We start from the raw sequence: 27,362 nt of genomic DNA, 5'->3' as shown, positions 1-27,362 counted from the left end.
ATCTACAGGAGGGGGGCAGCTAGGTGGTACAGTAGATAGAGCACTGGCCCTGAAGTCAGGAGGACCTGAGTTCAAATCCAGCTTCAGACACATAACACTTTCTGGCTGTGTGACCCTGGGCAAGTCACTTAATCCCATTGCCTAGCCAAAAAAATAAATAAATAATAAATAATCTATAGGAGGGTGCAAAAAAAAAAAACCCAAAGGTTAAAATAATACATCAGACCTAATGAGACAAAATCCAATAGTTGGTTGTCCTTTGCTCCCAAAGAGAATCAAAATGGTGTCACTGTGTTGGGGTCAAAGTGAAATTCAATAGGGATCATTGTAAAGGAGTAGCTTTCAGAGTATTTAAAGGAAATTAGAGACAATCTGATCCAAAACCTTCTTGTGTTTAGGTTCCAAAATTATATGACGGAGCATGGAGGAAGATACGTGGGCAAAGAGTTCACGTGAGAATTGACCACATGTGGTCAATGTAAGTAAATTTGAGTGTAGTGTGAGCAACCAGGACAGTGAAGGGCCAGGAAACCATTCCACGTGAAGACCCACTGAAGGAATTAAGAATGTTCAGCTTGAACAAGGGAAAGCTTATGGAAAATAAGATTGCTCTGGTCGACGGTTGGCATGTAGAAGATCCGTTTGTCTTTACCCCAGAAGATAGAACTGGAACCAGTGGGAGGAGGCTACAGGGAAGTGGATTTGGCTTAAATTAACCAAAAACTTGATGACGTTTGAAGTGTCAATGGTGGAATGAGTTGCCTCAGAGAGTATTGAAGCCATAATTAGATGGCCATTTGTTGAGAATACTGCAGATCAGGTCTGTGTTTTGAGTGAGGCAGTTGAATTAGAGAACCTCTGAGGTCTTTCCAGCTGTGGCTCTGTGCTTAATTTCCATGATAACTAGCTGAAGTTTTCCATCCCTATCTCCAGTGTGGGAGGCTAGATCGCCTAGAGGCATAAGTCAGTAGCCTGCCGGTAATAAGAATTCGGCATCTGATGTGTATATACTGAAATATAAAGTTTGCTTTACACAAATCATCTGATTTGAATAACTGTGATAGGTGCTTAGTTAGAATCTTCCCTATTTTACAGAAGAGGAAACTGAGGCACAGAGAAGTGACTTACCCAGGGTCACAGAGATAATAAGTGGAAGAGGTAGGATTTTAACACAATTTCTGCTGTTGCCAAGGGCAGTGTTCTACCCACTGCTAAACGTTGCCTCTCAAGTCTCAGAATCCTAGACTACACTCTTTGGAATGCGTTTTTGTAGCATACTTTACCAGACCTCATCAATCGCTGCTACACAGAAGGGGTTGTCAGGGCAGAGAAGCCACCCTGTACCTCAGTGATGAAGATGTAGCAGGCCATTCATCTCCCAGGAGTCACGACTGACCATGGCCCATTGGCTGCCACACTCAATATAATGGAGAATCTGATGGCACTGGTACATCTCATCTTCACGGGCGAGATATTGCAGAGTGATGTCTTTGAACTTTGGAGGAAAGCAGCTCATGAAATAAGCAAAGGAAGGCTGTACCTGCAGTGGCTGGCCCACCCTGTTATTGTGTAAGAATCAGGGTGGGGGTGGGGAGCGTGTGTAGTATTTCACTTCAGGTCGTCAGCTTGAACAAGGGTCCAGGGGCTTCAGAGTTCTGGAAGAATATGGGTGCCTGTTGGATACGCCATTCATTGTTTCGTGGCACTAGCCCATGCAGTGGTTGGCCACAACTGGTCAAGTCACCAAAAGCAGCAACCCCTAATTAGAACTGGCCTAGACTAGTCTTGTTGGGGGAGAAATTTTTTTTAAACATATTAAGGATGTGGTTCTCAACCACCCAACCACCAAATGGTAGGCAAGTACCACTGAGGAAGAAAATAATGTTCTCACCCACATAGGGATCATAAATCTAGAGCTGAAGGGGATGTCAGCGGCCAAACCCCTCATTTTACAGATAAGGAAACTGAGTCTGAGAAGAGACTTGCTTAAATTCATAAGATAGTTTACATCAGAGGCAGGACAGCAGGTGATTGATAACTGTTTGTTTTAACGAAGGATGAATGAAGCATCAGTGTGTGCCTGGAGTTACCTGATTTTCAGGAATATCTTCTAGGGAAAAATAACCAGACTCTTATGGAACCCCCCAACCTATAAAGTGAGAAGGTTAATAAGGCTGAGCAAGGCAGGAAACCTTTGAGAATGAGAGCATGAGTCAGCTGCTTTGGCAAAGGAGTCCTTCCTTACCAACTCCTTCCCTCCAAGATGAGGCAGAAGGGGCCCCCAATATCACCAGCATCCCATCCCGAGGAGCTCTCCTCCCCAGCAGCCAATGTGCCTGGAAGTATTTACTCTGGGAACCCTCACTGGGTAGGATGACTATGAAATCATTCCCATGCTGTTTTCAATGATTTGTGTGCTGCCAGGGTTAGGAGGGACCCAGATTGTCTTCCCATATGTTCCCTCCTCTGACCAGAGCCTTGCTTCCTGCCAGTGAACATCCCTCACACTGCCGGGGCCAGGGGTGGGGGGCTCCCTAAGGATCCGCAGGCTGGCATCTCCCTCTCCCTCTTGGCTGCCTCCAATCATACTCCTACCCTCCTTTCCAGTCTTCACATTTTAGTCTCCTCTGTTTCAAGTCAAACCACCCTGCTAGCTGTCTCCCAGACGTGGTGTCCCATGTTCTACATCTTTGCTTTTGCCTAGACTCCCCTCACATCAAGAATGCCCTTCTTCCTTCTCTATTCCACCTCATAGGATCCTGAGCCTCCTTGGAAGTACCTCCTACTCAGACCCTTTCCTGGTGTTCATTAACTGGTTCATTTCCGGATTTATTCATTAACACGCTTCTTCTTGAAGGGGGGATGGCGCTAGACCTTTGACTTCACCGATTTAGGGAACTCCCCAGTAAGGAAACTCCCTTTACAATTCAGGTCAGTACGTTCTCTACAACTTAAAATCTTAGCAAGTTGCCTACAGCAATAAGAAGTTAAGTGACTTGGCCAGAGTCACACAGCTTGTATTTGTCAGAGACAGATCTTGAACCCTTCCTTCCTCTCCAAGTAGAATGTAAATTCCCTGGGAACTAATAGATTTTACTTTTTTTATCCTCAGTGCCTTGTACACAGTAGGAACTTCATAAGTGTTTGTTGAATTGAGCTAAAATGAACTGAAGTGAATTGGAGGACATAAACAAGAGGCCCTTGGCATCCATTTTAAATGGAGCAATGCTAATAAATGAGCAAATGAATACATAGATAAACGAATGAATAAAATTAAAAATAAAATGAAACACTGCTCCAAAGCTAGAAAACTCCATGCTATCTGGTAGGAATTGGGGAGCAGCAGGAAATCCTCTGGTCCCTTCTGAAACAATTGCCACTTAAGTGTCATTGGGGGGGCAGGAAATGGGTGATTTGGGGGTAACACTCAGCAAGACCCCACTTAGCAGCTGTTGATATTGAGCAGATGCCCTTGTGCTGGGCGAATGTAAAACAGCCTTATTTAGTGCATGGAAAAATACTTCCATCAGGTGGAATTTTTCCATCGAGTGAGTTGATAAGTGAACTCAACTGTTTCAACTTGTTCTAAATATTTAACCTTACTCCCTGCATATTCCTATTCCCAACTCACCAGCACATGGGATAGATTGTCTCAGCCATATCCTTTTGCTATTTTGGCCCAGCTAATATTTGCATACACTATACATCCTTCTTGTCTTTGTTTGAGACTCATTTCCCGTCAGTCCTCTCCATGGCCACCATTTTTTAATCTGCAAAACAGGGATCTTTCTTTCTCCTTCCCTTTTTCCTCCCTGCCCCCACCTCATTTCTTTGGCATCCTTTCCAACTGCTTCTGCCTAACAGCTGCTTAGAGGGGCTGTTTCTCTCATTGGGCTTCTGCCCCTTATCTCCCAGATGAATAATGTCCCCCTTCGCTTCTACAGCAGCCTGGCGGGCGGCCGACATGCGAGCAGGATGCTGACAGTTATTGGGAAAACACTTGGGGTCATGGCAGCTGCTAGAAAGCTGAAGCCACTATTCCCTAAGAAAACACAAAACCCTTGGCTCCATTCTGGTCTCTGAATGGTTGGCTCCATTGTCCTTCTGGTAAGAACCATGTAGACCTCACCTGTCTCATTCCTTTATCATCTCAACATGGCGGCCAACACTGGGCTGGGTTGTGGAGCTGCTATGTTCTCACTGATGTTTTTCATTTTCATTCTAATAGATGGTCCATTTCCCCCTAGGTCCAACTCCATTTTAAGTAGTTATGGGGAGTCACTGTTACAGCTTGCTTGAGTGTCTTGGAATCTTCATTCTATGTCATTTTTAAAGTCATTAATAACTATGTTTATACTACAATATGGTAGAAAGATAATCAGCATATCACTCATATGTACCATATCCTTCTTTCCCTACTCATTGAGCCCAGACAAGGATTTAGTATACTCCTTCATCTCCAGTGCCTCTTTCATGATTTCCATATACTACCTTTCTCTTTTGGTTTTCTTACCTCTCTGACCACACCTTCTCAGGCTCTTGGTGGATCTTCATCCATGTCAAACCCACCCTATGGGTATTTCTTAAGAACTCTCTTTTCTCTCTATGCCTTCTCACCTGTTGACCCCTCCAGTACCTGTGAGTTCAATTAATCTCTATTCAGATGATTCCCATTTCCAGATCTATACACAGAGCCCTAGTCTCTTTCTTCAGCTCCAGTCCTTTATCACACATTGCCCAGTAGACATTTCAAACTGGACCTCGGGTAGGCATCTCAGACCCAACATACCCACAATAGAACTCCTTATCTTTACTCTCAAACCCTCCCTGATGCTCAGTTTTCATATTACTCTTGAGAACAACAGTGCACTCCCAGTTGTTTAGGCTCACAACCTCAGTGCTATCCTTGACTTCTCCATTCTATCACCGCACATATGCAATTCTTTGTCAAATCTTGTCAAATCTTGTCATTTCTATCTTCACAGCATCTCTCCTACATTTATTCTCCTCTACACTCACACAACCACCAGCCTAGTGCGGATCTCCATCACCTCTTCCCTGGAGTATTGCAACAGTCTCTGATTTGGTCTCCACCATTCCAATTTATCTTCCTCTCAGGCACAAAAGTGATTTTCCTAAAGTGTAGGATTAACCACGTTACCCATCTTTTCATTAAATTCCATTTCTTTCTATACTCCCTTTAAAATCAAACATAAGTTCCTCTGACATTTAAATCTCTTAACAACCTGGTTCCTTAGCACATGCTCTAGGGCTATGACCTCCCACTCACATTCACACTGGCAAGTTCTGTTTCCAATGTATGGCCATCACATTTCCCCTTATGGTTTAAGGGGAAAACTCTGAAGAATGGAGCATGGTTTCCTAGTATTATAGACCATGAGCCCCCACTGGTATATTTCCCCAATGATTATCAGTAGATATTAGCCAGCAAAGTTAAATTCATTTTTACATGTATTGTATTTTCTGTAAAACAGGGTTATTTAAGTATTCTATTTCCTCTTTTGTTAATCTGGGCAATTTATATTTTTGTAAATATTCATCCATTTCACTTAGATTGTCAGATTTATTCACATGTGGTATTTTCTAAAGGGATATAGTAAGAATAGTTGTTACAAAATATCTCCCCAAAAGTCTGTGACACTCCCCCTCACGTACAGAGACTAGGAGAAAGTAGGCTCAAACATCTTATGTGGCAAAACAATTCACAGATCCTAGAAGTCCTTTTCTTTTCTTCTTGGGACTTTCATGAATTTCCCCATCTAAATGTTTAGCTTTCTTTTCTGTTTTTTTATAAAGTCCCCAAACTACCTTTCCTCAGTGTCTCTGGGAACATAGCTGATGAAAAGCCCAAATCTTCTGGACCTTTTGATGTGTACAAGGTCTTCCTCTAGTCAAAGCAGGGTGGGAGCAGAAGAGACAGATTCTTTTCCTCTCAACACCCACCCCCAAAGTAATTACCTCTTAGGGCTTGACTAAAACTGCTCTTTGCTAGCTCACCACTGGAATATTCAGGTTCTGAACTAGCTTTTTATTTTGTACCAGACTCACAGGGCTTGACCAAATCTTTTCAACCAATACCAAGATGATTCCTGTACAGCATCACAACATTTCAATCAATGCCCTTCACTGCTGTCAAAGTGATCAAGAATTTTTCACATTTACTTTAATGCCTTTGATTACAATAGATATCTTCTCAACTAATAAAAGTATCCACATTCCAATATCTTATTAGTTTCTTCAGTTGGGGTAGAGATAACTTTTGGTTGACTCAGTCAACACCTGACCCCCCTAACTCTTACACTCCTTTTTAATCTGCTTATCGGTCTTCTCTGTGGTCCTCCCATACTGATCTACTTACATTTCCTTGAAGCCAACAAGCCGTCTCCCTCTGCCTTTGCACTGGCTGGCTACCCCCCCACACCTAGAATGCTCGTCCTCCTCATCCTCACTTTCACCACCTAGAATCCTCATTTCCTTCAAGACTCAGACCAAGCACCATCTACTGTAGTAAGAGGCCTGTTCTGGTCCTTCCGGGTACTAGTGCCTTTGTCTTCTAAATTTACTTTGTACCTGCGTTACATACACTTTGTCTACTCTCTGTAGCATGCTTGTGTAAAGTTATTTGCATGTTGTCTCCCATTATACTGTGAGCTATTTGAGAACAGGGACTGTCTTTTACCTTTCTTTGTATCCCCAGTGCTTAGCACAGTGCTGGACACATCATGGGTGCTTAATAAGTGCTAATGAACATACTGACCTACTATGTGTAAGGAACCAAGGATTCAAAGATGCAAAATACTCCTTTTTTTACTTTGTTTTCTAGGAGAAATTGGTTCATCTATCCCAGAAGTCTACCTTATTACTCATAGTTAACTCCAGCTAAGAGTGATGATTTTTCTTTCCCTTTATACCTTAACCTAGGAGTTTTTAATTTATTTATGAGAATTTATTTAAAATACATATTATGTATATGTACATATTATGGTTATGAGGTATCCAAAACAATCCTTCTGCCATGGGGGGCTTATGGGCTGCTAGAGTGAATATGTTATGTACACAGGTAATCATATTTGAGGGTATAATAGACTCAAATGGAAGATATAAAATATTGTTACAGGAAAATGGGGGGAGGGGGATTAATGGGGTAGAAGGAAAGGGAGGAAGAAGGAAGGAGGGAGGGAGAGAGAGAGCGAGAGCGAGAGCGAGAGCGAGAGCGAGAGAGAGAGAGAGAGAGAGAGAGAGAGAGAGAGAGAGAGAGAGAGAGAGAGAAAATATGTATGGTCAGTTTCAGTTGAGGTCTTTCAACCCTGCATGAATCAAAAGGTCTTGAAAAGCAAATGTTCCCTAGCATACCTTAGGCAAATAAGCAAAGAGAAAAGATTATTGATTTGGGGATCTTTGGGAGGGCATTGGAGAGAGAATAGTCTTAGAGCAATTTCAGCAGACTGATGGAGACAGAAGCCAGGTTCGAGGGGGTTAAAAGGGAGTGAGTTCATGGGAATTGGAATATAGATGGAGATACTTCATTTGAGAAGTCTGGAAGTGAATGGAAGGAGGAAAATGGGACAGTACCTAGATTGTGGTTTGAAGCTTTTTGCTTGTCATGGAACCCTTGGGAAGTCTGGTGAAGCCTACGGGCCCCTTCCCAGAATATTGTTTTTAAAGGCATAAAAGAAGACACAGAGGATTATAAAGGCAGTCAATTATGTTGAAAAAGACTCTTTTTTCCCATGCAAGTTCACAACCCCCCTGAAATCCCAGATTAAGAACCTCTGACCTAGAGAGATCAAGGTCAAGTGGAGACACTTTGTTTTCTCTGTCAAGATAATGAGACCTATGTCTGAAGACAGCAAGACAGAAGCTCCTGGAGAGGGAGAGGAGGATACAAGATAAAGATGGTGGTGTGGTGATGGTGGGGACGGGGTTGGGGGGGGGATGTTACCAAGGGAACAAGTTTCTACAGAGATAGAATAGAATGGTGTGTATAAGGAGAAGAGAGGTCTTGATCTTAGGTCCTAATTTTCTTCCCCCTCATAAAGGGAAAGCAGAAAAGATAGGGACAAGGAGAGAAGGATTTTGATATTGAGAAAAAGGAGGGAAAGAAGGGAGAAGGGAATGAGTATTTACATAATACCTAATGCATGTCATATATTGTGCCAAGCACTTCATGACTGTCTCATTTAGTTCTCATCTGCAAGGTTAAGTGACAGCTAGTAAGAGTCTGAGGCTGCATCAGAGCTCAGGTGTTCATGACTCCAGGCCCAGCCTCTATCAGTGTCGTCACCTAGGTGAGAGAGTCCAATTCTTTCAGATATTTTTTTTTATATCAACATTGGAATAGAGTAGCCCAACCATTGCAAAAGCTGCCATAACTAGTAGGAAAATTTAACCTACTTGCCCGTAGGTTAACAAACAGCTTCACTGTCTGGTAAAAACCTTTCCTGGACTAGTCCAATTGACCATTGGCATAGTACTGCTGTAGCTGATGGCTGTAAGCATCAGAGAACCCTCCCACTGGATCCAATTAGATAAGTGGGTGGATGGACAGATGGACAGATGGATAAATAGATAAGTGTAGCATTTATTAAGCCCTTACTATGTGCTTAATACTATTATATTAAGCACTGGGGATACAAATATAACTAGGTCCCAATTAGTACAAATAATGACTCTTAGTGGTCACATTTTTTAAATTTACACTGAATATTTCCATTGGACTGGAAGCAATTACCAAATTTTACATAGTTATAACTTGGAATAGTGTGAATTTTAATATGTACTACCATTTCATGGGATTCATTATTTGTGTAAAAGCAACCAAGACGATCCCTAACCTCATGGAGCTTACATTCTAATGGGGGAAAAATATAAAGGAAAGCTGCATGATGGCATGGCTGAAGATGCCCAAAGTGCTATGGTAGCCCGGAACAGGCCAAAGCAAGGCTGAAGATGGCCTATCAAAGCCCAGGTTTGTTTAAGAGGCTGAGTTCCATTGCTGAGGTGGAGATGATAGTTAAATGGAGTCAAGTAGACTTCTCATTCTATTGATATTTTTGTTTGCCAAACACCTAATTTCTTTTTAACCTAAACTAGGGTTGTAAGAACTGGAAGGAGACTCAAAGGCCGTCTAATTTACCTCCCTCGTTTTAGAGATAAGCAACCTGGGCCCAGGGAGATCATGCTCACACAAATGATAAGGGGCTGAGCAAGGATTTGAACCCAGGCTCTCTGACTACAGAGCCAGTCCTCTTTTTACTGTACCAGGTTCCCCTTAATATCTTTAAGTGTCTAAACCTTCAGAGACTATCCCGAATGTGCAAAGTTCTTCCATGTATCTGATTTATGTCCTTCACTACCATTTATGCCTCCATCTGTGCCAAATACTTAGGAATTCATGAGCACAGGGCAGTGTGTCTCATCCGATCATAGCTTCCGAGGCCCTCTCTCCCCTTCCAATACCATGCCCTTTCATTGGTAGACGGCTTTGCTCCTTTTAGATTCTATCCTTCCCAAATCAAAATTTCTGGGCTTTTTTTCTGTTTGTTTGTTTGTTTATTTATGAGGGTCTGGGGCAGGGGTCGGCAACCTGCAGCCTCCAAGGCCATGCGTGGCCCTCTAGGTCCTCAAGTCCCTTTGACTGAATCCAAACTTCACAGGATGAATCCCCTTAATTAAAGGATTTGGTCTGGGGTAAGAAGGAGAAAGAACCCTTAGCAAGTACTTTTCTAAAAAAAGGTTAGCTAACCATAGTATCAGCCAGCCAATACTGAAGATGTCCTCCAAGCCCCTAGCTGGGGTCTACATGGTGGAAGGGCAAAGTGCCCTCCTGCCGACATCCAGATGGGCATGGAGGGGGACGTCTCTCCTTCCCTAAACCCAATCAAGTCTGCCTTCATTCTTTGTTTGGGAAACAGAGAAAGTTATGAAATAGCTCTTGGGCTTAGAGGATAAGGAAGCCTTGAGCTGGCTGTCAGATTTGTATTGTTAACCAGCCAACATTCGGACTTGCACCCCCCAGGGACCGCATAGTTGGAGGACTTTTAACCACATGTCTCAGGTGGTTAAAAGTCAAACTTCTGGCCTCCTGCCTCATCTGACCTAAAGCACCTACCAGTCGGATGTAGTGACTCAGTTCAATTTAGCTCAACTCAATAAGCAGTTAGTAAGTATCTATTTCATATTGAGGAAAAAAAGAAAAGAAATAGTGCCTGCCTTTAGAAAGTTTACATTCTTCTATGCAGAAAAACATGTATGCATATGAGTAAATACAAATATATATATATACACGTGTACAGACAGAAAGGGAAAAAGAGGGGAAGAGAAATGGAGATGGAGAAATGGAGAGAGAGAAAGAGGTGGAGGGAGAGGGAGAAGGGGAAGGAGAAGGTTACCCAGGGTTACACAGTCAGGGCGGCTAGGTGGTGCACTGGATAGAGCGTTGAGCCTGGAGTCAAAAGGATTGTAAGCTCCTTGAGGGCATGCACTGTTTCTTTTATTTATTGTATCCCCAACCCTTAGCACGGTGCCTGGCTCTTAATAAATTGGATTGGAACTCAGGTCTTCCTGACTCCAGGTCCAGCTATACCCCCAAGCTTCCTAAAGGTTATGGGAGTGCCAGGCAGATAATGGAGAGCCTAGATACCTCCTGCACCTCCAAAGTCTGAAGCTCGTGCTCTTTGCCTTTTTTGTTTGTTTGGTTTTTGGTTAGGCAATGGGGTTAAGTGACTTGCCCAGGGTCACACAGCTAGTAAGTGTTATGTATCTGAGACCAGATTTGAACTCAGGTCCTCCTGAATCCAGGGCCAGTGCTCTATCCACTGAGCCACCTAGCAGCCCCTCGTGTTCTTTGTCTTTGGTCGGGCAGAGCCATCCAACGTCCCTTACCTGTGCTTGTAGACCCTAACAAGTCTAGTCCTTGGTTATTCCTCAAAGACCCAGCACCATCTGCCAGCCTGGAGCCTACTCCCTACTCACCCGCCTTTGACTTCAGTTTATACATCATCGGCTTACTTTTTTTTTCTTTTTTGCAAGGCAGTTGGGGTTAAGTGACTTGCCCTGGGTCATGCAGTTAGAATCAAGTGTCTGAGGCTGGATTTGAACTCGGGTCCTCCTGACTCCAGGGCTGGCGCTCTATCCACTTCACCATCTAGCTGCCCGCATCAGCTTACTTAAAAAAAAAAAATCTACTTGTTCTTATTGGTGCAGACTCAGAACAGCCAAGAGGCAAACTGAGTCTGGGAGTAAGAATTCCAGAATGGTGGGATTCAGAGCCATGAAGGAGTCATGGAGGCCACCAAGTCCCACCCCTCATTTTTAAAGATAGGGAAACTGAGGCTTACAGATGGGAAATAACTTACCACAGGTCACAAATGTAAGGAATCAGGATTCAAACTTAGAACCTCTGATTCTAAATTCAGTGCTCTTCCCTTAGCATCATGTTTCCTCCCTCACTCAGGCAAGTCTGTTCACTTCTGTCTGTTTCTATTTCCTTAACTGTAAAATGAGGGTAATAGTAGTTACCTCCTAGGGTTGTTCTGAGGATCAAGTAAGACAGTATTTGGAAGGAAGGAAGGGAGGAAGGAAAGGAGGGAGGGATAAAGAAAGGAAAAGGAAAAGGAAAGAAAAGGAAAGTGCCTGGCACATAGTAGATGTTATAGAATTGCTTATTCCATTCCTTTCCTCAAAAACCCTGGAAGGTAAGTGTTTTACATATGAGGAAACTGAGGCAGATAGAGGTTAAGTGACTTGCCCAGAGTCACACTGCTGGTAAATGTTTTCGGGTCCAACTTGGAACTCAGATCTTCCAAGTCTGACACTCTGTCCACTGTACCGCCAGAGGGCCTCATCTAGTGTCACCCCCTCATTCTACAGATGAGGGAAATGAAGTGGCTTACATGCCTGCTAAGTGACAGAGACAAGACGTCATTGAACCTTTGACTCTCTACCCAGTGTAGCCCCTTGTAGACTCGGAAGCTTTACTGGGTTAAGAACTGGAACTACCCTCAGCTCCTGAGAAATACTTGTTTGGAGGCACTGATCAGTTAGAACCAATAAGAAATTGGAAGAACACCTCTTGTTCTGAGCTGAAACCCAACAAGAGGAAGACCTCGGCCTGGCCTCTGGCCAGGACATGCAGACATCTTTGGAAGCAGAGGCCTTCTTGCCGAGGCATGAAAGCCGGAGGCCTTTGGGTCACTGACAGCTTGGAGTCAAGGGAAGGGCCGTTCAAAGGTTCTTGGCAAATTCATTACCCTGCCTCGGAAATGCTGGAGCATGTAGAATGATGACGGAGAGTCTTCAGTCTGATGCAAGGAATGGAAGAGCATAGGATGAAGAGAACCATGCAGCAGGATAGAGGGAAGATGCCAGCCTGTGGCTCCCATGATGCTGCCCGGTGCCTGTCCCTCCCTTTTCCCAGCATTCTTTGGTACTGAACTCAAGCAGCACGATGCAGGGAAAGACCCACCATTCTATATCCCTGCCTAGGACAACTTTATACTACATTCATGTGCACAAATTAATTAAAAGTCAGATTATTTTATCTATAAATAAGAGAATTAGACTAGATATCTCTAAACTCTTTCAGCTCTAAACCTATGCTCACTAAAAAGAATTTCTTCACCTGGGAGTTCCCTATATCTGTGAAATCACAGGTCTAATCTTCATCCTTTTTTAAAACAAACTGGATATAATGGAAGTTCTCAGTTTCATACACAACTGATTCTGTTATTTATTCTTTGTATATTGAGAGATTTGTGTTTGCTGGTGATTCCATAATTTTTAATTAAAATGATCATAAGAAATTAAATTAAAATAATCATAAGAAAAAAATGTCAAAGCACATCAGAGAGTTACGAAACAAAGTGGTATGTGAGCTCCCTAAGAAAAGAGAATTATTGACCGGGGAGATCAGAAGAGGCTTCCTGGAGAAGGTGTCATCTGAGTAGAGCTCTAAAGGATGGATATCAATACAACGGGCAAAGAGGGAGAGATGTCCAAGCAGAGGGAAAAGTAGGAACAGAAGCTTAGAAGCAGAAGCAAAGTTAGAGGCAGGAGGAAGCAATGCCTATTTTCAGGTCAGAAAATAGTCCATTTTAGCTTTAGAGTATGTAGAAGTAATATCTAAAAGAAAGCTAGAAATGCAAGAGGCGCCAGATTCTCTGGCCATGGACAAATCGCTGACCCTAGGAACTTCCAAGGGCTGATCTCTTCAGTGATAGGCTAGAGGCAATTCCGCTGCTTCGGAAATCCCAGCTGTTTGGTGTATATATAAACTTATCAGCTTTTATTAAATAGAAACTCTTGGTTTTTAGCATTGGAGTGAGACAATGAGAAATATGCCAGGGAAGAGGCCTGAACCACGCCTTAAAAGGACACTTCTCCACTTCCAGATGTCTCTGGACTCTTGGCTCTGGGCACTGTTGACTTCTCTGTGAAACAATGAAAAAGAAGGAAACTACAGTATCAGCCCCAACTGAGTTCATCCTGGGCATGGGTGGAGGAAAGCTCTTTCTGCCAACGAAAATGTCTCTCCATTGAGTTCTTCACCACTGTCTCTTCTTGGGGGAGAAGCCATTCTGAAGACTAGTCACTAGAAAAGAATGGCTTCTACTTCCCATTCACCAGATCCAACCTCCTCCAGGACAATCAAAAGCCAAAAGGAGATAGAGATAGGGCAGCTGGGTGGTGCAATGGGTAGAGTACCAGGCCTGGAGTCGGGAAGACTCATCTCCGGGAGTTCAAATCCAGCCTCAGACACTTACTAGCTGTGTGACTTGGGCAAGTCACCTTAACCCTGTTTGCCTCAGTTTCCTATCTGGAAAATGAGCTAGAGAAGGAAATGGCAAAACAGAAGAGTTGGATGTGACTAAAAAGTCCCAATGACCAAAGGTCCCATACAGCTAGGACATTTGATGCTTGTATGACTCTAGGAATATATCTGGATATGTATTTATTCCCAGAGGAGGTGGCATTTATGGGAAGGTGACAGGATGATAGGTCTATCTAAAACTATAAGGGAACTTGGAGGCCACTTTGTCTAATTATCCTCCTTAAAATGAGAAAATTGAGTTTCTTTGTATTCTTATTCCCACATCTGGCACACAGTCAGTGCTTAATAAATACTTACAGATTGATTGTCATAACTGTTCACAGGTACAATAGGAGAATCAGTCTCTTAGGCCATTATTAATCACCTTCTCTGTGCTTAGCATTGTTCCAAGCACTGTAGGTACACAACAAAAATGAAGCAGCCCCTGCCTTTAAGGAGGAAGGAAGTCTGGACTGGGAGTCAGTAGCTACAAATTTTCCTCTTAATTCTGTTTTCTTCCTCCTACCATGGCCTTTTCCCATTTTGATAGCTGAAACCTTTTCTTTCTTTTTCTTTTTTGCTTTTATCTACAATCACTTCCATAAGCTTTCGAGTTTTAAAATTTTCTTCCCCTCTCTCTCCACCTCCCTCCCCATGACGCAATCTGATATAGGCTATACATATATATTCCTACTAAACATACTTTCACATTAGTTGTTGTAAGGAAGAATTAGAACCAATAGGAGGAACCACCAGAAAGAGGAAACAAAACACAACAGAAGAAAAAAATAGCCAATAATATGCTTCAATCTGCATTCAGACTCCATGGTTCTTTCTTTGGATAGGAATAGCATTTTCCATCATAAGGCCTTTGGAGATGTCTTAGATCCTTAGATGCCCCTCTCCCCCTCTCCCTTCCCCTATTCCCCCCTTCCCCTTTCCCTTCCCCTCTCTCTCTCCCTCTTCCTCTCTGTCTCCCCCTCTCCCTCCCCCTTTCCCTCTCTGGTTTCCCCCTGTCTCTTCTCCCTTGAGAGCAAGCAGTCTTTGTTTTTATCTTTGTGGCATCTGGGTGGTTCAGAATATAGAGCCTAGAGTCAAAGGGCTAAGTTTATCAATATTAGTCATAGCACAATGTGGCTGTTAATGTGTACAACATTCTCCTGGTTCTGCTCACTTCACTCGGCATCAGTCCATACAAGTCTTTCCGGGTTTTTCTGAAGTCCATCTGCTCATCATTTCTTATAGTACAATAGTATTCCATTCCATTCATGTACCACATCTTGTTCAGCCATTCCCCAGTTAATGGGCATCCCTCAATTTCCAATTCTTGGCCACCACAAAAAGAGCTGCTATGAATATTTTTGTGCCTGTGGGTCCTTCTCCCATTTGTATGATCTCTTTGGGATACAGCCCTAGAAGTGCTATTGCTGAGTCAAAGGGCATGCACATTTTTATAGCCCTTTGGGCATAGTTCCAAATTGTTCTCCAGAACAGTTGGATCATTTCACAACTCCACCAACAATGCATTAGTGAAAACTTTTTTTCTTTAGGACCATTCCTTAAACCCAAATCACTCTGGCTGTCATTGACTGGCCAACAATAGGTCCTAGCCCAAGCCCTACTTGGTTATTGTTTGGGCCCTGATTGGCTCAGAGTGAATGTAAATATCAATTGTTTCTGTTTTGGCCAGAAATCCTGAGGGTCTTCCCCTCCCAGACTGATGATGATGATGATGATGACTGACAATTCATAATTTACTAGGTAAAAGAGACTATTCTTTGCCTCTTTTCTTACCTAGCCTTAATCACTGAATGGGCATTGTCTCAGACAAACTGAGACCTGTTATAGACCTTAGCTTAAAAAGGCCAAGGTCTCCCATTGCATCCAGGAGCATCTCCAGCCAACCTGATCTGTATCTTACCACTAGACCCAGATGGTTTTGGAGGAGAAAGTGAGGCTGGTGACTTTGCACAGCCCTTCCTCACATGGCATCACCTCCTTGATGTCACAATCTTTTTCTAGAACAGAGGACAAACAATCACCACCACTTTCCCTCTACAGACTTCATCTCTAAAATGAGGGGGCGGGTCTACAAGTTCCCTAAGGCCTGCTTCAATTCCCTAATTCTATGATCTTCCATGACGTGTGTTAGGAGCAGGAAGGAAGGAGCTAGATGAGCTCTAGAACAAATATTCCAGACCTCATTCATGCAGATGAATGACCATCCCTTTCCAAGAGGTCACACCGGAACTCTGTGTCCTTCTGGCCAGACTGCCATGGCTCGGGGCATTTCTGGGGGTGGAGCAGGGATTCCCTGTGAAGATGAAGGCACTTTGAAATTCCACATATCTTAAGTGGTGGAAAATCTTCAACCAAATTTGAATTTTAATAAAAAGTAAAAGGCATTGAGAACCTATTTGGGCAGTAAGGTGACTAGGTGACCTTGGGAGTGACCTTCCCTCATAGATTCTATAGTTTTATTTTGTTTTTGTTTTTCCCAGCACAAGCACCTCTTCTCATCCAAGGCTTATCCTGACCATAGCCCCTTTCTTTTTTTTTCTTCTTTTTTTCTATGTTTTTCTTTTTGGTGAGGCCATCGGGGTTAAGTAACTTGCCCAGGGTCACATAGCTAGTAAGTGTCAAGTGTCTAAAGGCAGATTTGAACTTGGGTCCTCCTGACTCCAAGACTGGAGCTCTATCCACTGTACCACCTACCTGTCCCACACAGCCCCTTTCTAATGCCCTCCTGAGCCTCTAAAGTCAGCAGAACAAACCTTCATTAAGTACCTGCTATGTGCCACATATTATGCTAAGGACTGAGGATATAAATATAAGAAGGAAAAAATGGTGGTTCTTACCCTCAAGGAGTTTACATTCTAATATGCTTAGACATGAAAAAAGGGCTTTAAAAGAGTAGTGAGAAGTTCCCACCAGGGAAGGTGATGAAATCTGGAGATCGGTACCTTGAATTTACTTTGTACATAATAAAAAGACCAGAGTTCAAATCCCGCTTCACACACATATTTACTGTGTGATCCTGGACTAGTCATTTAACCTCTCTCTGCCTCAGTTTTCTCATCTGCAAAATGGGATACAAGTAGAAGTGTTGTAAGGATCAAATAAGATAATATTTGTAAAGCACTTAGGCACAGTGTCTGGCACATAGTAGGCATTTAGTTAATATTTATTCCCTTGCCTTCCCTTTTTGCATTCTCAAAACCTGTCCCAGTGCATGATATTTAAGATAGGAACTACAGCAGTAATTCCACTGGCATTGAGTAGAGGAGATCTCTGTATCAAGAGAATTCTATGTCTTCTCTGTGGCACAGAATTTTTGAGAGTTGCCTAGACCACTTGGAGGTTAAGTGATTTGTCTTTGACACATAACATCTGTGTAACCCTGGGCAAATCACTTAACCTCTCAGGGGTGTAGGTAACTAAAATATGAGTTACAGAGGAGAGGGGCAAAGGGGTATTAGTAGGTAAAGTTACTAACCAGTAGCTCCCTAGACCAGTGAAATCATAAGACTGATCCATGTCTATGTCTATATACATGTGTATATGTACACACACATGTATATATTATATATATATATATATATATGTGTACATCTGTGTATGTATGTATAGGTATATATGTACTATATATGTGATTTTGTATTTCAATATTAAAAAATTTCTTCTGTGGCCAAAAATTTGCCTCTGAAGGCAGTCACCAAAGAGACCATAAATATTCTGACATTCTTGATAAAATGTCCATACCCGCCTCTGTTATGGTTTAAGTATTTGTCTTAGCTAAAGGGCAGTGTGGTTACCATAGGATCACAGGACCGGAGATGTAGAACTGAAAGGGACCTCAGACCCCATCAAGTTAATCCTCTCAATTTGCAGGTGAGGAAAACGAGTCCCAGGGAAGTTAAGTGATTTGCTCAAGGTCACAAAGGCAGTTATGATCAGAGGTAGGATTTGAACCCAGGTCCTCTGACTAGCAAGTCACAGTTCGTTCTTCTACACAATGTTGCGTCCCAGTATGCTGCCTCCCAGATTCTGCCTGACATATACCACCTGGGTGACCTTGGATATGTCAACTCACTTGGGCCTCAGTTTCTTCATTTGTAAAATGAGTAATTTAGACAATATGGGCTCTAGACCTATAAGCATGTGATTCCCTATTGAACCCATTTAAATTCAACCAGAATTCACAAAGTACCTTCTAAGTCCAAGGATAAAAATCTCCATCGCTTTGAAAGCCCATTGAAGAAAGACAGTGTCTCAAGTTCAAGCCCCAAAGCTAGACATGTAATCCTTGTTCAGTAAAACAAATCTTGAGTTACCTGTTACCTCAGCTTGTCTCTTCTCAGATCCTTCAAGCTCATTCAGCAGCACACCTACAGTATGACCCTAGCAGAGGAGTACAGCAGCCTAGTTATCAGCCTCCAATATGGCGGATTCCCCAGTATAAACTCCTTGCACTCCATTTACAATTTCTGCAGCAAGCCTTGGATGGTCAGTGCTGAGACCAAACTAAGAGATCGGAAGATAGTTTTCTTTTGAAAGTTTGGAGTGAAGTGCAAAGTTGGAAGGGAGTATAGGTTCTTTGTCAAATGGTGGTCCATTGCACTTCATGTGCTGAAACCAACCCTTAGCAGCGCCCATTGGGATAACTGAAAGAAATCTCCCAGATCGTCTAGTCCAGCCTTGACTGCTTCATAAAGAGGATGAGTGACTTTCCCCAAGTCAATGAAGTCCAAAGTTTGTAGGATTATAGATTTAGAAATGAAAGGAACGTTAAACATCTTCTGCACCAAATGCTCTTCTACCATTTGGAAAAACCAGTCCCCAGATTAAAGGAAATGATTTGCCCAAGGTCATAAAGATAGAAAGATTTCAGAAGTGGGATTCCACTCAGAGAATCTTAGAGATGGAAGATGTGCCAGGGGCTACCTACTCCAACCTAGAAATTTGAAGAAATCCTTTCTTTTTTAAAAAATATTTGCCCCCAATTACATGTAAAAATGATCTGAAACATTCATTGTTTTGGAGGGGTTTTTTTAAAATAAGTTTTGAGTTTCAAATTCTATTCCTCCCTCCCTCCTTTCCCCTCTCCCTGAGACAGTAAGCAAGCTGATACAAGTTATACATGTGCAATCCTGTAAAACATTTCCATATAAGTCATTTTATGAAAGAAAACTCAAAAAAGAAGGAAGGAAAGAAGGGAGGGAGGGGCAAATAGTATGCTTCAGTCTGCATTCAGAGTCCATCAGTTCTCTCTCTGGGGGCAGATAGCATTTTTAATCATGAGTTCTTGGGATTGTCTTGGATCATTATATTGCTGAAAATAACTAAATCATTCACAGTTGATCATCATACAATGTGGCTCTTACTATGTATAGTGTCCTCCTGGTTCTGCTCACTTCACTTTGTATAAGTTCATGTAAGTCTTTAGAGGGTTAAAAAATCCCGGGGCAGCTAAGTGGCACAGTGGATAGAGCACCAGCCCTGAATTCAGGAGGACCTGAGTTCAAATCCAGCCTCAGACACATAACACTTACTAGCTGTGTGACCCTGGGCAAGTCATTTAACCCCATTGCCTATCCTAAAAAAAAAAAAAAAAAAAACTTCTGTAGTAGAACAAACGAATGAATGAAAAAGCATTTATTAAGTATTCACTATATATTGGGTATTGTGCACTAAGGATACAAACACAAAAAGCAACATAATCCCTGCCCTCAAGGAGCTTCTGTTCAAATATAGGGAAATAACATATACAGGGAAGTGGTGGCTAGGAAAGAGAGGGGTTTTTCTGGTTTTGGTTTTTTGTGATAGTGAGTTGATTTACTGGGCAGTCCATTGACAGCTTTATACAAGTCATGGTATATTCCTCTGATTACTGTGCACATAATTTTGTCTAACTGAGTCAGTTTCCTCATCTGTAAAATGAGGGGATTGTCCTAAATGTTCTTCAAGGACTCTTCTAGCCTTAAACACGTGACCTTATCCCAGAGCAACAGGTGGAAAGCAGAGATAGCAGGTATAGATGTTGGCAGGGAGATGGCAGGATGGTGTGATGGCTACAATGGAACCCAATATTATGTCCCTACAATGAATTAACCTGATAATTACGTGTTACATAGGCATAGACAGACTTTCCATCCAGCACCTAGCAAAGTCTCAGTTACATAAATGGGCACTTATTAAGTGTTTACTGAATATTTTTTTTGTTACCATCAGATTTAATAGGAAAGCCTCTATATGTGGAGTTGGAAGACCTGTGCTCAAACTCTGGATTTAATCCTAAAAGTGAACATTTATATAGCACCTATTATGGGCCAGGCACTTTACTAATATTATCTCATTTGATCCTCACAACAACCCTGGGAGGAGGTAGACACTGTTATTATTCCCATTGTACAGATGAGGAAACTGAGGCAAACCGAAGGCAAGGGACTTGCTCAGGGTCATAGATAGCAAGTACCAAAGGCTGGGTTTGAACTCAGGTCTTCCTGACTCTGGGCCCCAGCTCTATCTTCTGTACCACCTAGCTATCCTTTACTACTCCTTTGCTTTAGACAAATCACTTTGTCTCGTCTGTCAAGTGAGAATAATGCACTTACCCATCCTACCTCATGAGCTGATTTGCTAGGTGCTAGCTTGGAAACACATGGAAAGGCATTTATTAATCACTTTCTGTATGCAAGTACTGTGCTAAGACCTAAAGATATCAAGAGCAAAGGAATATATCCGTCCTCTACTCTCAAGGTCCCGAGTCTAATTAGAGAACAGAACAGAGGAAGTTATACTGGATGAAAGTAAGCTAGTATTACTCCATACAGATCCCTGCCGCTGGTGCTGGCTTTTGGAAGACTTATCCCTTGGTGCCATATATAAGTGTTAGGGATTGGATAAGTGGTAGTTTTAAGGTTATTCTAAGAACAGGCAGAGGATTTTGTTGCTTGGAGCTGTCACTAGGAAGACACCTTTCCTCCACAATGCAATCGCTTTAAAATATTTAAACAAAAAAGCCCACCCCTGCAAAGATCTATCCTGTCAAAGTTTCTCTTAGCAGCCCACTTATTCAGGAAGCCCATTTGGGTATTCAGTCATGCCAGTGTTTATCAGTTTGGAGTGAATTCAGGTATGTGCTAAAGTTATTCCTGTGATCACCGAGGGTTGAACTGACTCTGAGATGTAAATATTTCAATAGGCTGGAAAATAGAGGGAGAGGAGGGTCTCTAGCTTCCTGGGCTGGTGAAAGGAATGTGGAGAAGGTCAAAATTGCCCACCCTCTGGCAAACTCTGTAAATGTTTTTGAACACATGAAACAGTGGGATGCAGTAACCATTTTCAAATATCCAAAAGTCTCTCAGCAGAACCTGAGAGACCGTTCTGCTTAGCCCTACAGGGCAAAACTAGAAGCAGTGAGAAGATGTGGAAAGGAGGCAGATTTGGGTTCCATATAAGGAAAAATCTCCCAAGTTAGTGCTATCCAAAATGGGGAATGAATGGGATGCTTCCTGAGCTGGTGGATTTCCCATCACTAGAGTGGAGATCAGACCTGTTAGAGAGAAGAGTCCTAATTTTTTTCCCTTTTAAAAATATTTATTTTAGCTTCAACATTTGCTTTGATAAGATTTTGAATTCTAAATCCCCCCCCCCCGGCAGACGGCATGCAATCTGATGTAGGCTATACATATGTGATCGTACTAAACATACTTCCGCATTAGTCATGTTGTGAAAGAAGAATCAGAACAAAAGGGAAAGACCATGAGAAAGAAAAAACAAAAAACAGGAAAAGAGAAAATAGCATGCTTCAATCTACATTCAGATGCCATAGTTCTTTCTCTGGAAAAGACAGACTTTTGGAGTTGTCTTCAATCCCTGCATTGCTCAGAAGAGCTAAGTCTAACAACGCCGGTCACTGCACAATGTTGCTGTTATGGTGTATAGTGTTCTCCTGGCTCTGCTCACTTCACTCATCATCGGTTCATGCAGGTCTTTCCAGTTTTTTTTGAAGGCTGCCTGCTCGCCATTTCTTCCGAAACAATAGTAATCCATTATATTCATACACCACGACTTGTTCAGCCATTCCCCAATTGACAGGAATTAGAGAGGAGAGTCCTACTGAGGAACCCATTGGATTCCAGTGTCTGGTACATAGCAGGTGCTCCATAAATGTTTTGAATTGAGCTGAATGTCCTCTGAGATGCCTGAGAGTCTGATCAAACTCTGATGGAAGCCTAACTGTGGGCAAAACCTTCAGCTAGCACGGAGGGGTGTTCAAAGATGGGCGAGATGGCAATCTCAACAGGTGTTTCTCATTGAGTGCTTGCTGTGGGCTGGACACTATTCCAGGTGATAAAAAGACCCCTAGCAATCCCTGCCCTCCAGAAGTTCCAGTTCTAACAAGGATTCCAGCAAGTGCCTTTGGAAGTCTATGCAAAGCAAATTCCCCATAACCTTGGAGGAGAAGGCATAGAAGCTGGAAGGAATAGGAAAGGTCACCTGAAGGCAATGGTTCTTGACCTGAGTGTTGACAGCAACTAGAACCTGGAGGCAGAGAGGAAGAGAGAGAACATTCCATGTATGAAGGATAGCCATAGAAAAGGTGAGGAGGAAGGAGATGGCGAGCCCTGTGTTAACAATCATAAGTATGATTGGAAGGGAATTCTTGTATTGGAAGGCCAAGACGTAGGGCATAAACCAAGAGCTGGAAGGGGAACTTCTTCATTTTACAGATGAGGAAACTGAGGCCCAGAAAAGCCACTGAGACTGATTATTGGTGGATACTTAGTAAATGGCAGAACCAGAATTCAGACCCAAGTCATAGATTTTGAATTAGAGTTAAAAGAGAATAGCAACCATCTAGTCAACCCCCTTTATTTTATAGATGAGGAGATGGGCCTAGGTCACACAGGCACAGGTACTAAGAGGTAGGATACTAACCAAGAAGCTATTTCGGAGAAGTTCCTATATCACAGATTCTATATCATAGACATGGCTCTAGCAAGCAACCTCCTGATTTTATACATAAGGAAAATGAAGCTAAGTGATTTGCCTAGGGTCACATAGCAAGTAAGTATCTGAGGCACAATTTGAACTCGGGTCTTCCTGACTCCAGGCCTAGTTGGACCACTGCTATAAATTCCATTTTCTGTCTCCTGCCTACCTAACCCCTTGCATTTTTTCACTGCACAAACTCTGGCTTGATTTGGTCTACATTCCTTTTCATTCCCTAGGGGTCTAATTTGGAGTATGCCTTGCTTTTTCCCACTGTATACTTACTGTATACCAAGCACAGAGGATACAAAGAAAGGAATACAATCAGGCCCTACCCTCAAGGAGCTTATGTTCAAATGCTGGAGTCAAGGGGGCAGCTAGGTGGCGCAGTGGATACAACACTGGCCCTGAGTTCGAATCCGGCCTCAATCACAAAACACTCACTAGCTGTGTGACTCTGGGCAAGTCACTTCACCCCAATTGCCTCACTTTAAAAAAAAATGCTGGAGTCAACATGCAAAGAGCTTTGAATTTGAATACGTAAAGTGTAAATGGGAAATTCCCAAGGTGCTCTTGCCTTCGACTCACTTCTGGGATTAGGGACACCTCAATGCCTTAGGAAGCTTTGGCTCCCATGTTCCTGTCCCAGTCCCTTCTTTCCTAGATCCCCATTGGGTGGATATGGATGGTCCTCTGAGACTAGTGCTCAGCCAGGATTCAGCTGCCCTCTGCTGGTTTCTGGGATGGCTGAAGGCCAAGTTAACTCTCTACTTCCCACTCCCCTCTGTCAGAATTCTGACTCGGAGCAGGGGTGGGTTGGGTTTTGGGAACTGTACCTGTCAGCTTCTCAATTTAAGGGGCTCTCAGTGAGCTCACTCTACCCAGGCAGATCAGGACCTGCTCTGCCATTTACAATCCTATAAAGAGATAACTAGAGAGTTACCTGGGGCATTGAGAGGTGAAATTACTTGCCCAGGGTTACCCAGCCCATATAATTCAGAGGGAGCCCTTGATCCCAGATTTCCTTAATGCCAAATCCAGCCTCTATCCATTACATCAAATAGTTAACAAGCCGTTTAGAAATTCTACCTGCTCATCTGAAGGGTTTGGACAGAGTAGACGCCCATGGGGTTCTTTGACTTGGAGTTGGGCATTTGTCCATGTCTCACTTTTCTCCTGGGAGCAGATTGTTGGCTTTGGAACCAGAGAACTGGGTTCAAATCCTGTTTCGGTGTCTTACTGCCCATGTCACCATGCAAGTCCCTTCAATTCTCTGGGCCTCTGCTTGCTTAATTACAACATGAGGGGGCCTCTGAGGCTCCTTCCAGCTTGAAATAGATGATTCTAAAAGTCTATTGTTCTGTGAGCTAGGACTGCACCCTCACCGCTTCCCGGGCCCTCTTCCCTCCCTCCATATGTTTAGACATAGGTATTCTGCCTGGAGGGACCCAGACCGACATGCCCAGGCTGGGAGGTAGCCAGCCTAGGAGGAGAGCCAAGCCGGAGGAAGTGCTGGAAGGTTTAGCCCCGTGACAGGATTAGGGGGGTACACGACAAGGAGGATTGCTTTCTAAAGCCATGGCTGTTGGAGACCAGAAAGCTGTGGGCATGTGACCTCCAGCTTAACCCAGACATCCACGGACACCATCTTCTGACCCAAGTCAACAGGAGTGTCCCCATTTTCAGAGAACATGTGGCCATCCCAATAGCCTTCCCTCAGTTGTGGTTCAGGTGTGTCTGACTCTTTGTGATCCCCTTTGGGGTTTTCTTGGCAAAGATACTGTAGTGGTTGGCCTTTTCCTTCTCCAACTCATTTTACAGATGAGGAAACTGAGGCAAACAGGTGAAGTGATTTGCCCAGGGTCACACAGTTAGTAAGTGTCTGACGCTAAATTTGAACTCAGTTCTTCCCGACTCCAGGCACTGTGCTACCTAGTTTTCCTCAGTCTACTCCCACTAGTTAGGAGGATCTGGAGACATCTACTTCTACCCATTCAGGAAAAGGACCACCTCGATTATACCCTCCAACAGATGATCATCCAGTCTCAGTATGAAGACTACTGGTGATGGGGAGCTCACTACCTTACAAGGGAGCCCACTGATTCAAGGGCAGCTCTGAGTGTTAGGATGTTTTCCCCTAATTGGAACCAAAATCATCCTCCTTTTACTTGCTCCTAGATCTGTCCCCTGAGGCCAAGTAAAACAAAGCTAATCTCTCTTTCCTGTGACAACCACTTAAACAGGAAGATAACAGCTTTTGAGTTTCTTCTTTGGTCTAAATAGCTAGGTAGTACAATGGAAACTGGATCCGAGTTCAAATCCAGCCTCAGACACTTACTGGCTGTGTGACCCTGGACAAGTCACTTGTTTGTTTACCTCTATTTCTTCCTAGAGTTGTTTTGAGGATCAAATAAGATATTGTTTATAAAGTGCCATATAAATCGCTCTTACTCCTCATTATAATTATTATATCATTATCATATAACTTGAACTCACGGCCCTTCACTGTCCTGGTCACCTTTCTCTAGATACTCCCCAGCACAACAATTTCCTTCCTAAAACATGGCACTCAGAACTGAGCACGATACCCCAGATGGGGTCTAAGCGGAGCTGAATACAGCAGCACCCTCCTGTCCCCCTGCTCTTTCTGGACCCTCTGCTTCCTCCAATTCCACATGTAGGTCTGTTAGCTCTTCTGGCTGCAGTTTTACCCTGCTGGGATACATCAAGTCTGCAGTCTATTCAAACTGGTCTGTTTGGCCTGGGGGTTGTACGAACAAATTTCCCTTCAATGCTCCCCAGCCAGACATCACCAAGGTACAGGAGCTCCTTTATGACGCTGGGCTGAGAGAGCGGAACACACACCTGCCTGTAGGTTAATGGGTCTATGTGGGGAACTTTCTTCATAGGTATGTTTCCAGGGACTGAATGGGACCAGTGAAAGAGTTCCAGGTGTGGAGTCAGAGGACCTGGTTCAAATCCTCTCTCAGAAACTTGCTTCCTTGGGGCAGCTAGGTGGCGAAGTGGATAGAACTCTGGCCTTGGAGTCAGCAGGACCTGAGTTCAAATCCAGCTTCAGATACTTGACACTTACTACCTGTGTGTCCTTGGGCAAGTCACTTAACCCTGATTGCCTCACCAAAAAAAAAAAAGAAAGAAAAGAAAAGAAAGAAAAAAACTTGCTTCCTTGTGTTACTTAAGTTATTGAATCTCCTTAGGCCTCATTTTTCCTCATTTGTAAAATGAAGGGGTTCAATTACTTGGCCTGTAAGGTCCAGCTCAGCTATTTAACCCAACTCTCACCCCCAGAACATGGCTACTATGTCACATCAGAGCTATAGGATTATCTCTAAAGGGCTCTAGGGAGCGTCTTATGTTATAGTTCATGAGTCTTCTGCCTTCTCTGTGTTTCACCCCAAAATTATAAACTGAGAATCAATTTAGTTGGCCAGCCTTAATTAGATTTAAAAAAGGGCTATTTACTGAAGTAGCACAGTTAGAACAGTTGATACAGAGCATAAAAAGTCTGTGATATGTTCCTACAGTAAACACAGAGCCCAAGGGAAAGTAAACTCCAGCTTAGGGAGTCGGTGGGGCAAAAGGGGAAACTCCCAGCTCCTGGAAGTCCTTTGCTCCCCTTTGTGGATGCTCAGAAACGTCCCTTTGAGTATGGTGTAACTTCTTTGCTGGATTCCTTGCTGAGCCATGAATCTATGTCTGGTCTAATCTTGACTTCTGAAGCAGACCCAGCCATCAGCTAATCCAGGGATGCCTCTGGATACTGATAGGTGGCACATCCAAAATACTCTTGTTTGTAAGGCTCTCCTCTACCAAAATCATGGGGAGGGAATGAGACTAGGCCAAGGCCTCTCCTTCTACCTCTTTCTCCCCACCCCCCACCCCCAATCAGTTCCCCTTCAAGTGTTTTACTAATATTCTTTGCTTGCTTCTGTCTCTGGAATTGCTTCTGTCCTAAACTAGCTTGATGTTTTACAGAGGACTCCTAGGCCGTAACCAAGTTTCCTCAGCCAATCCGAACCCAATCCCTGTACAAAGTCACTCCATTTCATTCCAGAACTTTTCACACTTAGGCTTAAGGAGGGGTTCTTAATCTGGGGTCCATGGACCCTCAAGGGATCTGTGGGCAGATTTCATGGGGGCACTGGACTTGGAGGGGGAAAATATTACATCTTTATTTTCACTAATCTTTGTGTTCCCTTGTAAACCTATGGATTTTATTTTAAGCAATTAACATTATTCTGTGAAGGGGTCTACAGGGTTCACCAACTGCCAAAAGGGTCTATAATCTAAAAAAAAAGAGTGAGAACACCTGCTATAAAAACTATAGTTGATTGGGATTTATTCTAGCTATGTATCTTATTATTTACTTTGCGTTGATTCAGTAAATCGGTTAAGTTACCCCAATAATTTTACAATCATGATTTGGCATACAGTCTCTATGGTTATGTATAGTTGTGAGAGGGTGGCGGAATGTTGGAGGTTACTTCCAATCTGAACACAATTCCTCCCAATG

At 43.1% G+C, this 27,362-nt stretch overlaps 1 protein-coding gene across 1 annotated transcript in view; it reads left to right on the top strand.

Annotated features, from left to right (window-relative positions):
* SYN3 (synapsin III) overlaps window positions 1–27,362 on the top strand; it is a 376,352-nt gene that overhangs the window by 63,293 nt on the left and 285,697 nt on the right. Inside the window, 2 exon segments of the mRNA XM_078150457.1 lie at window positions 16,234–16,268; window positions 18,193–18,337. Of these exon segments, the coding sequence (XP_078006583.1) occupies window positions 16,234–16,268; window positions 18,193–18,337 (180 nt within the window).

Source organism: Phascolarctos cinereus, unplaced genomic scaffold, assembly GCF_003287225.1.
Source record: "Phascolarctos cinereus isolate Bilbo 61053 unplaced genomic scaffold, phaCin_HiC Scaffold_1;HRSCAF=81, whole genome shotgun sequence".
Lineage (NCBI taxonomy): Eukaryota > Metazoa > Chordata > Mammalia > Diprotodontia > Phascolarctidae > Phascolarctos > Phascolarctos cinereus.
This window is presented reverse-complemented; position numbering and strand designations above follow the sequence as displayed.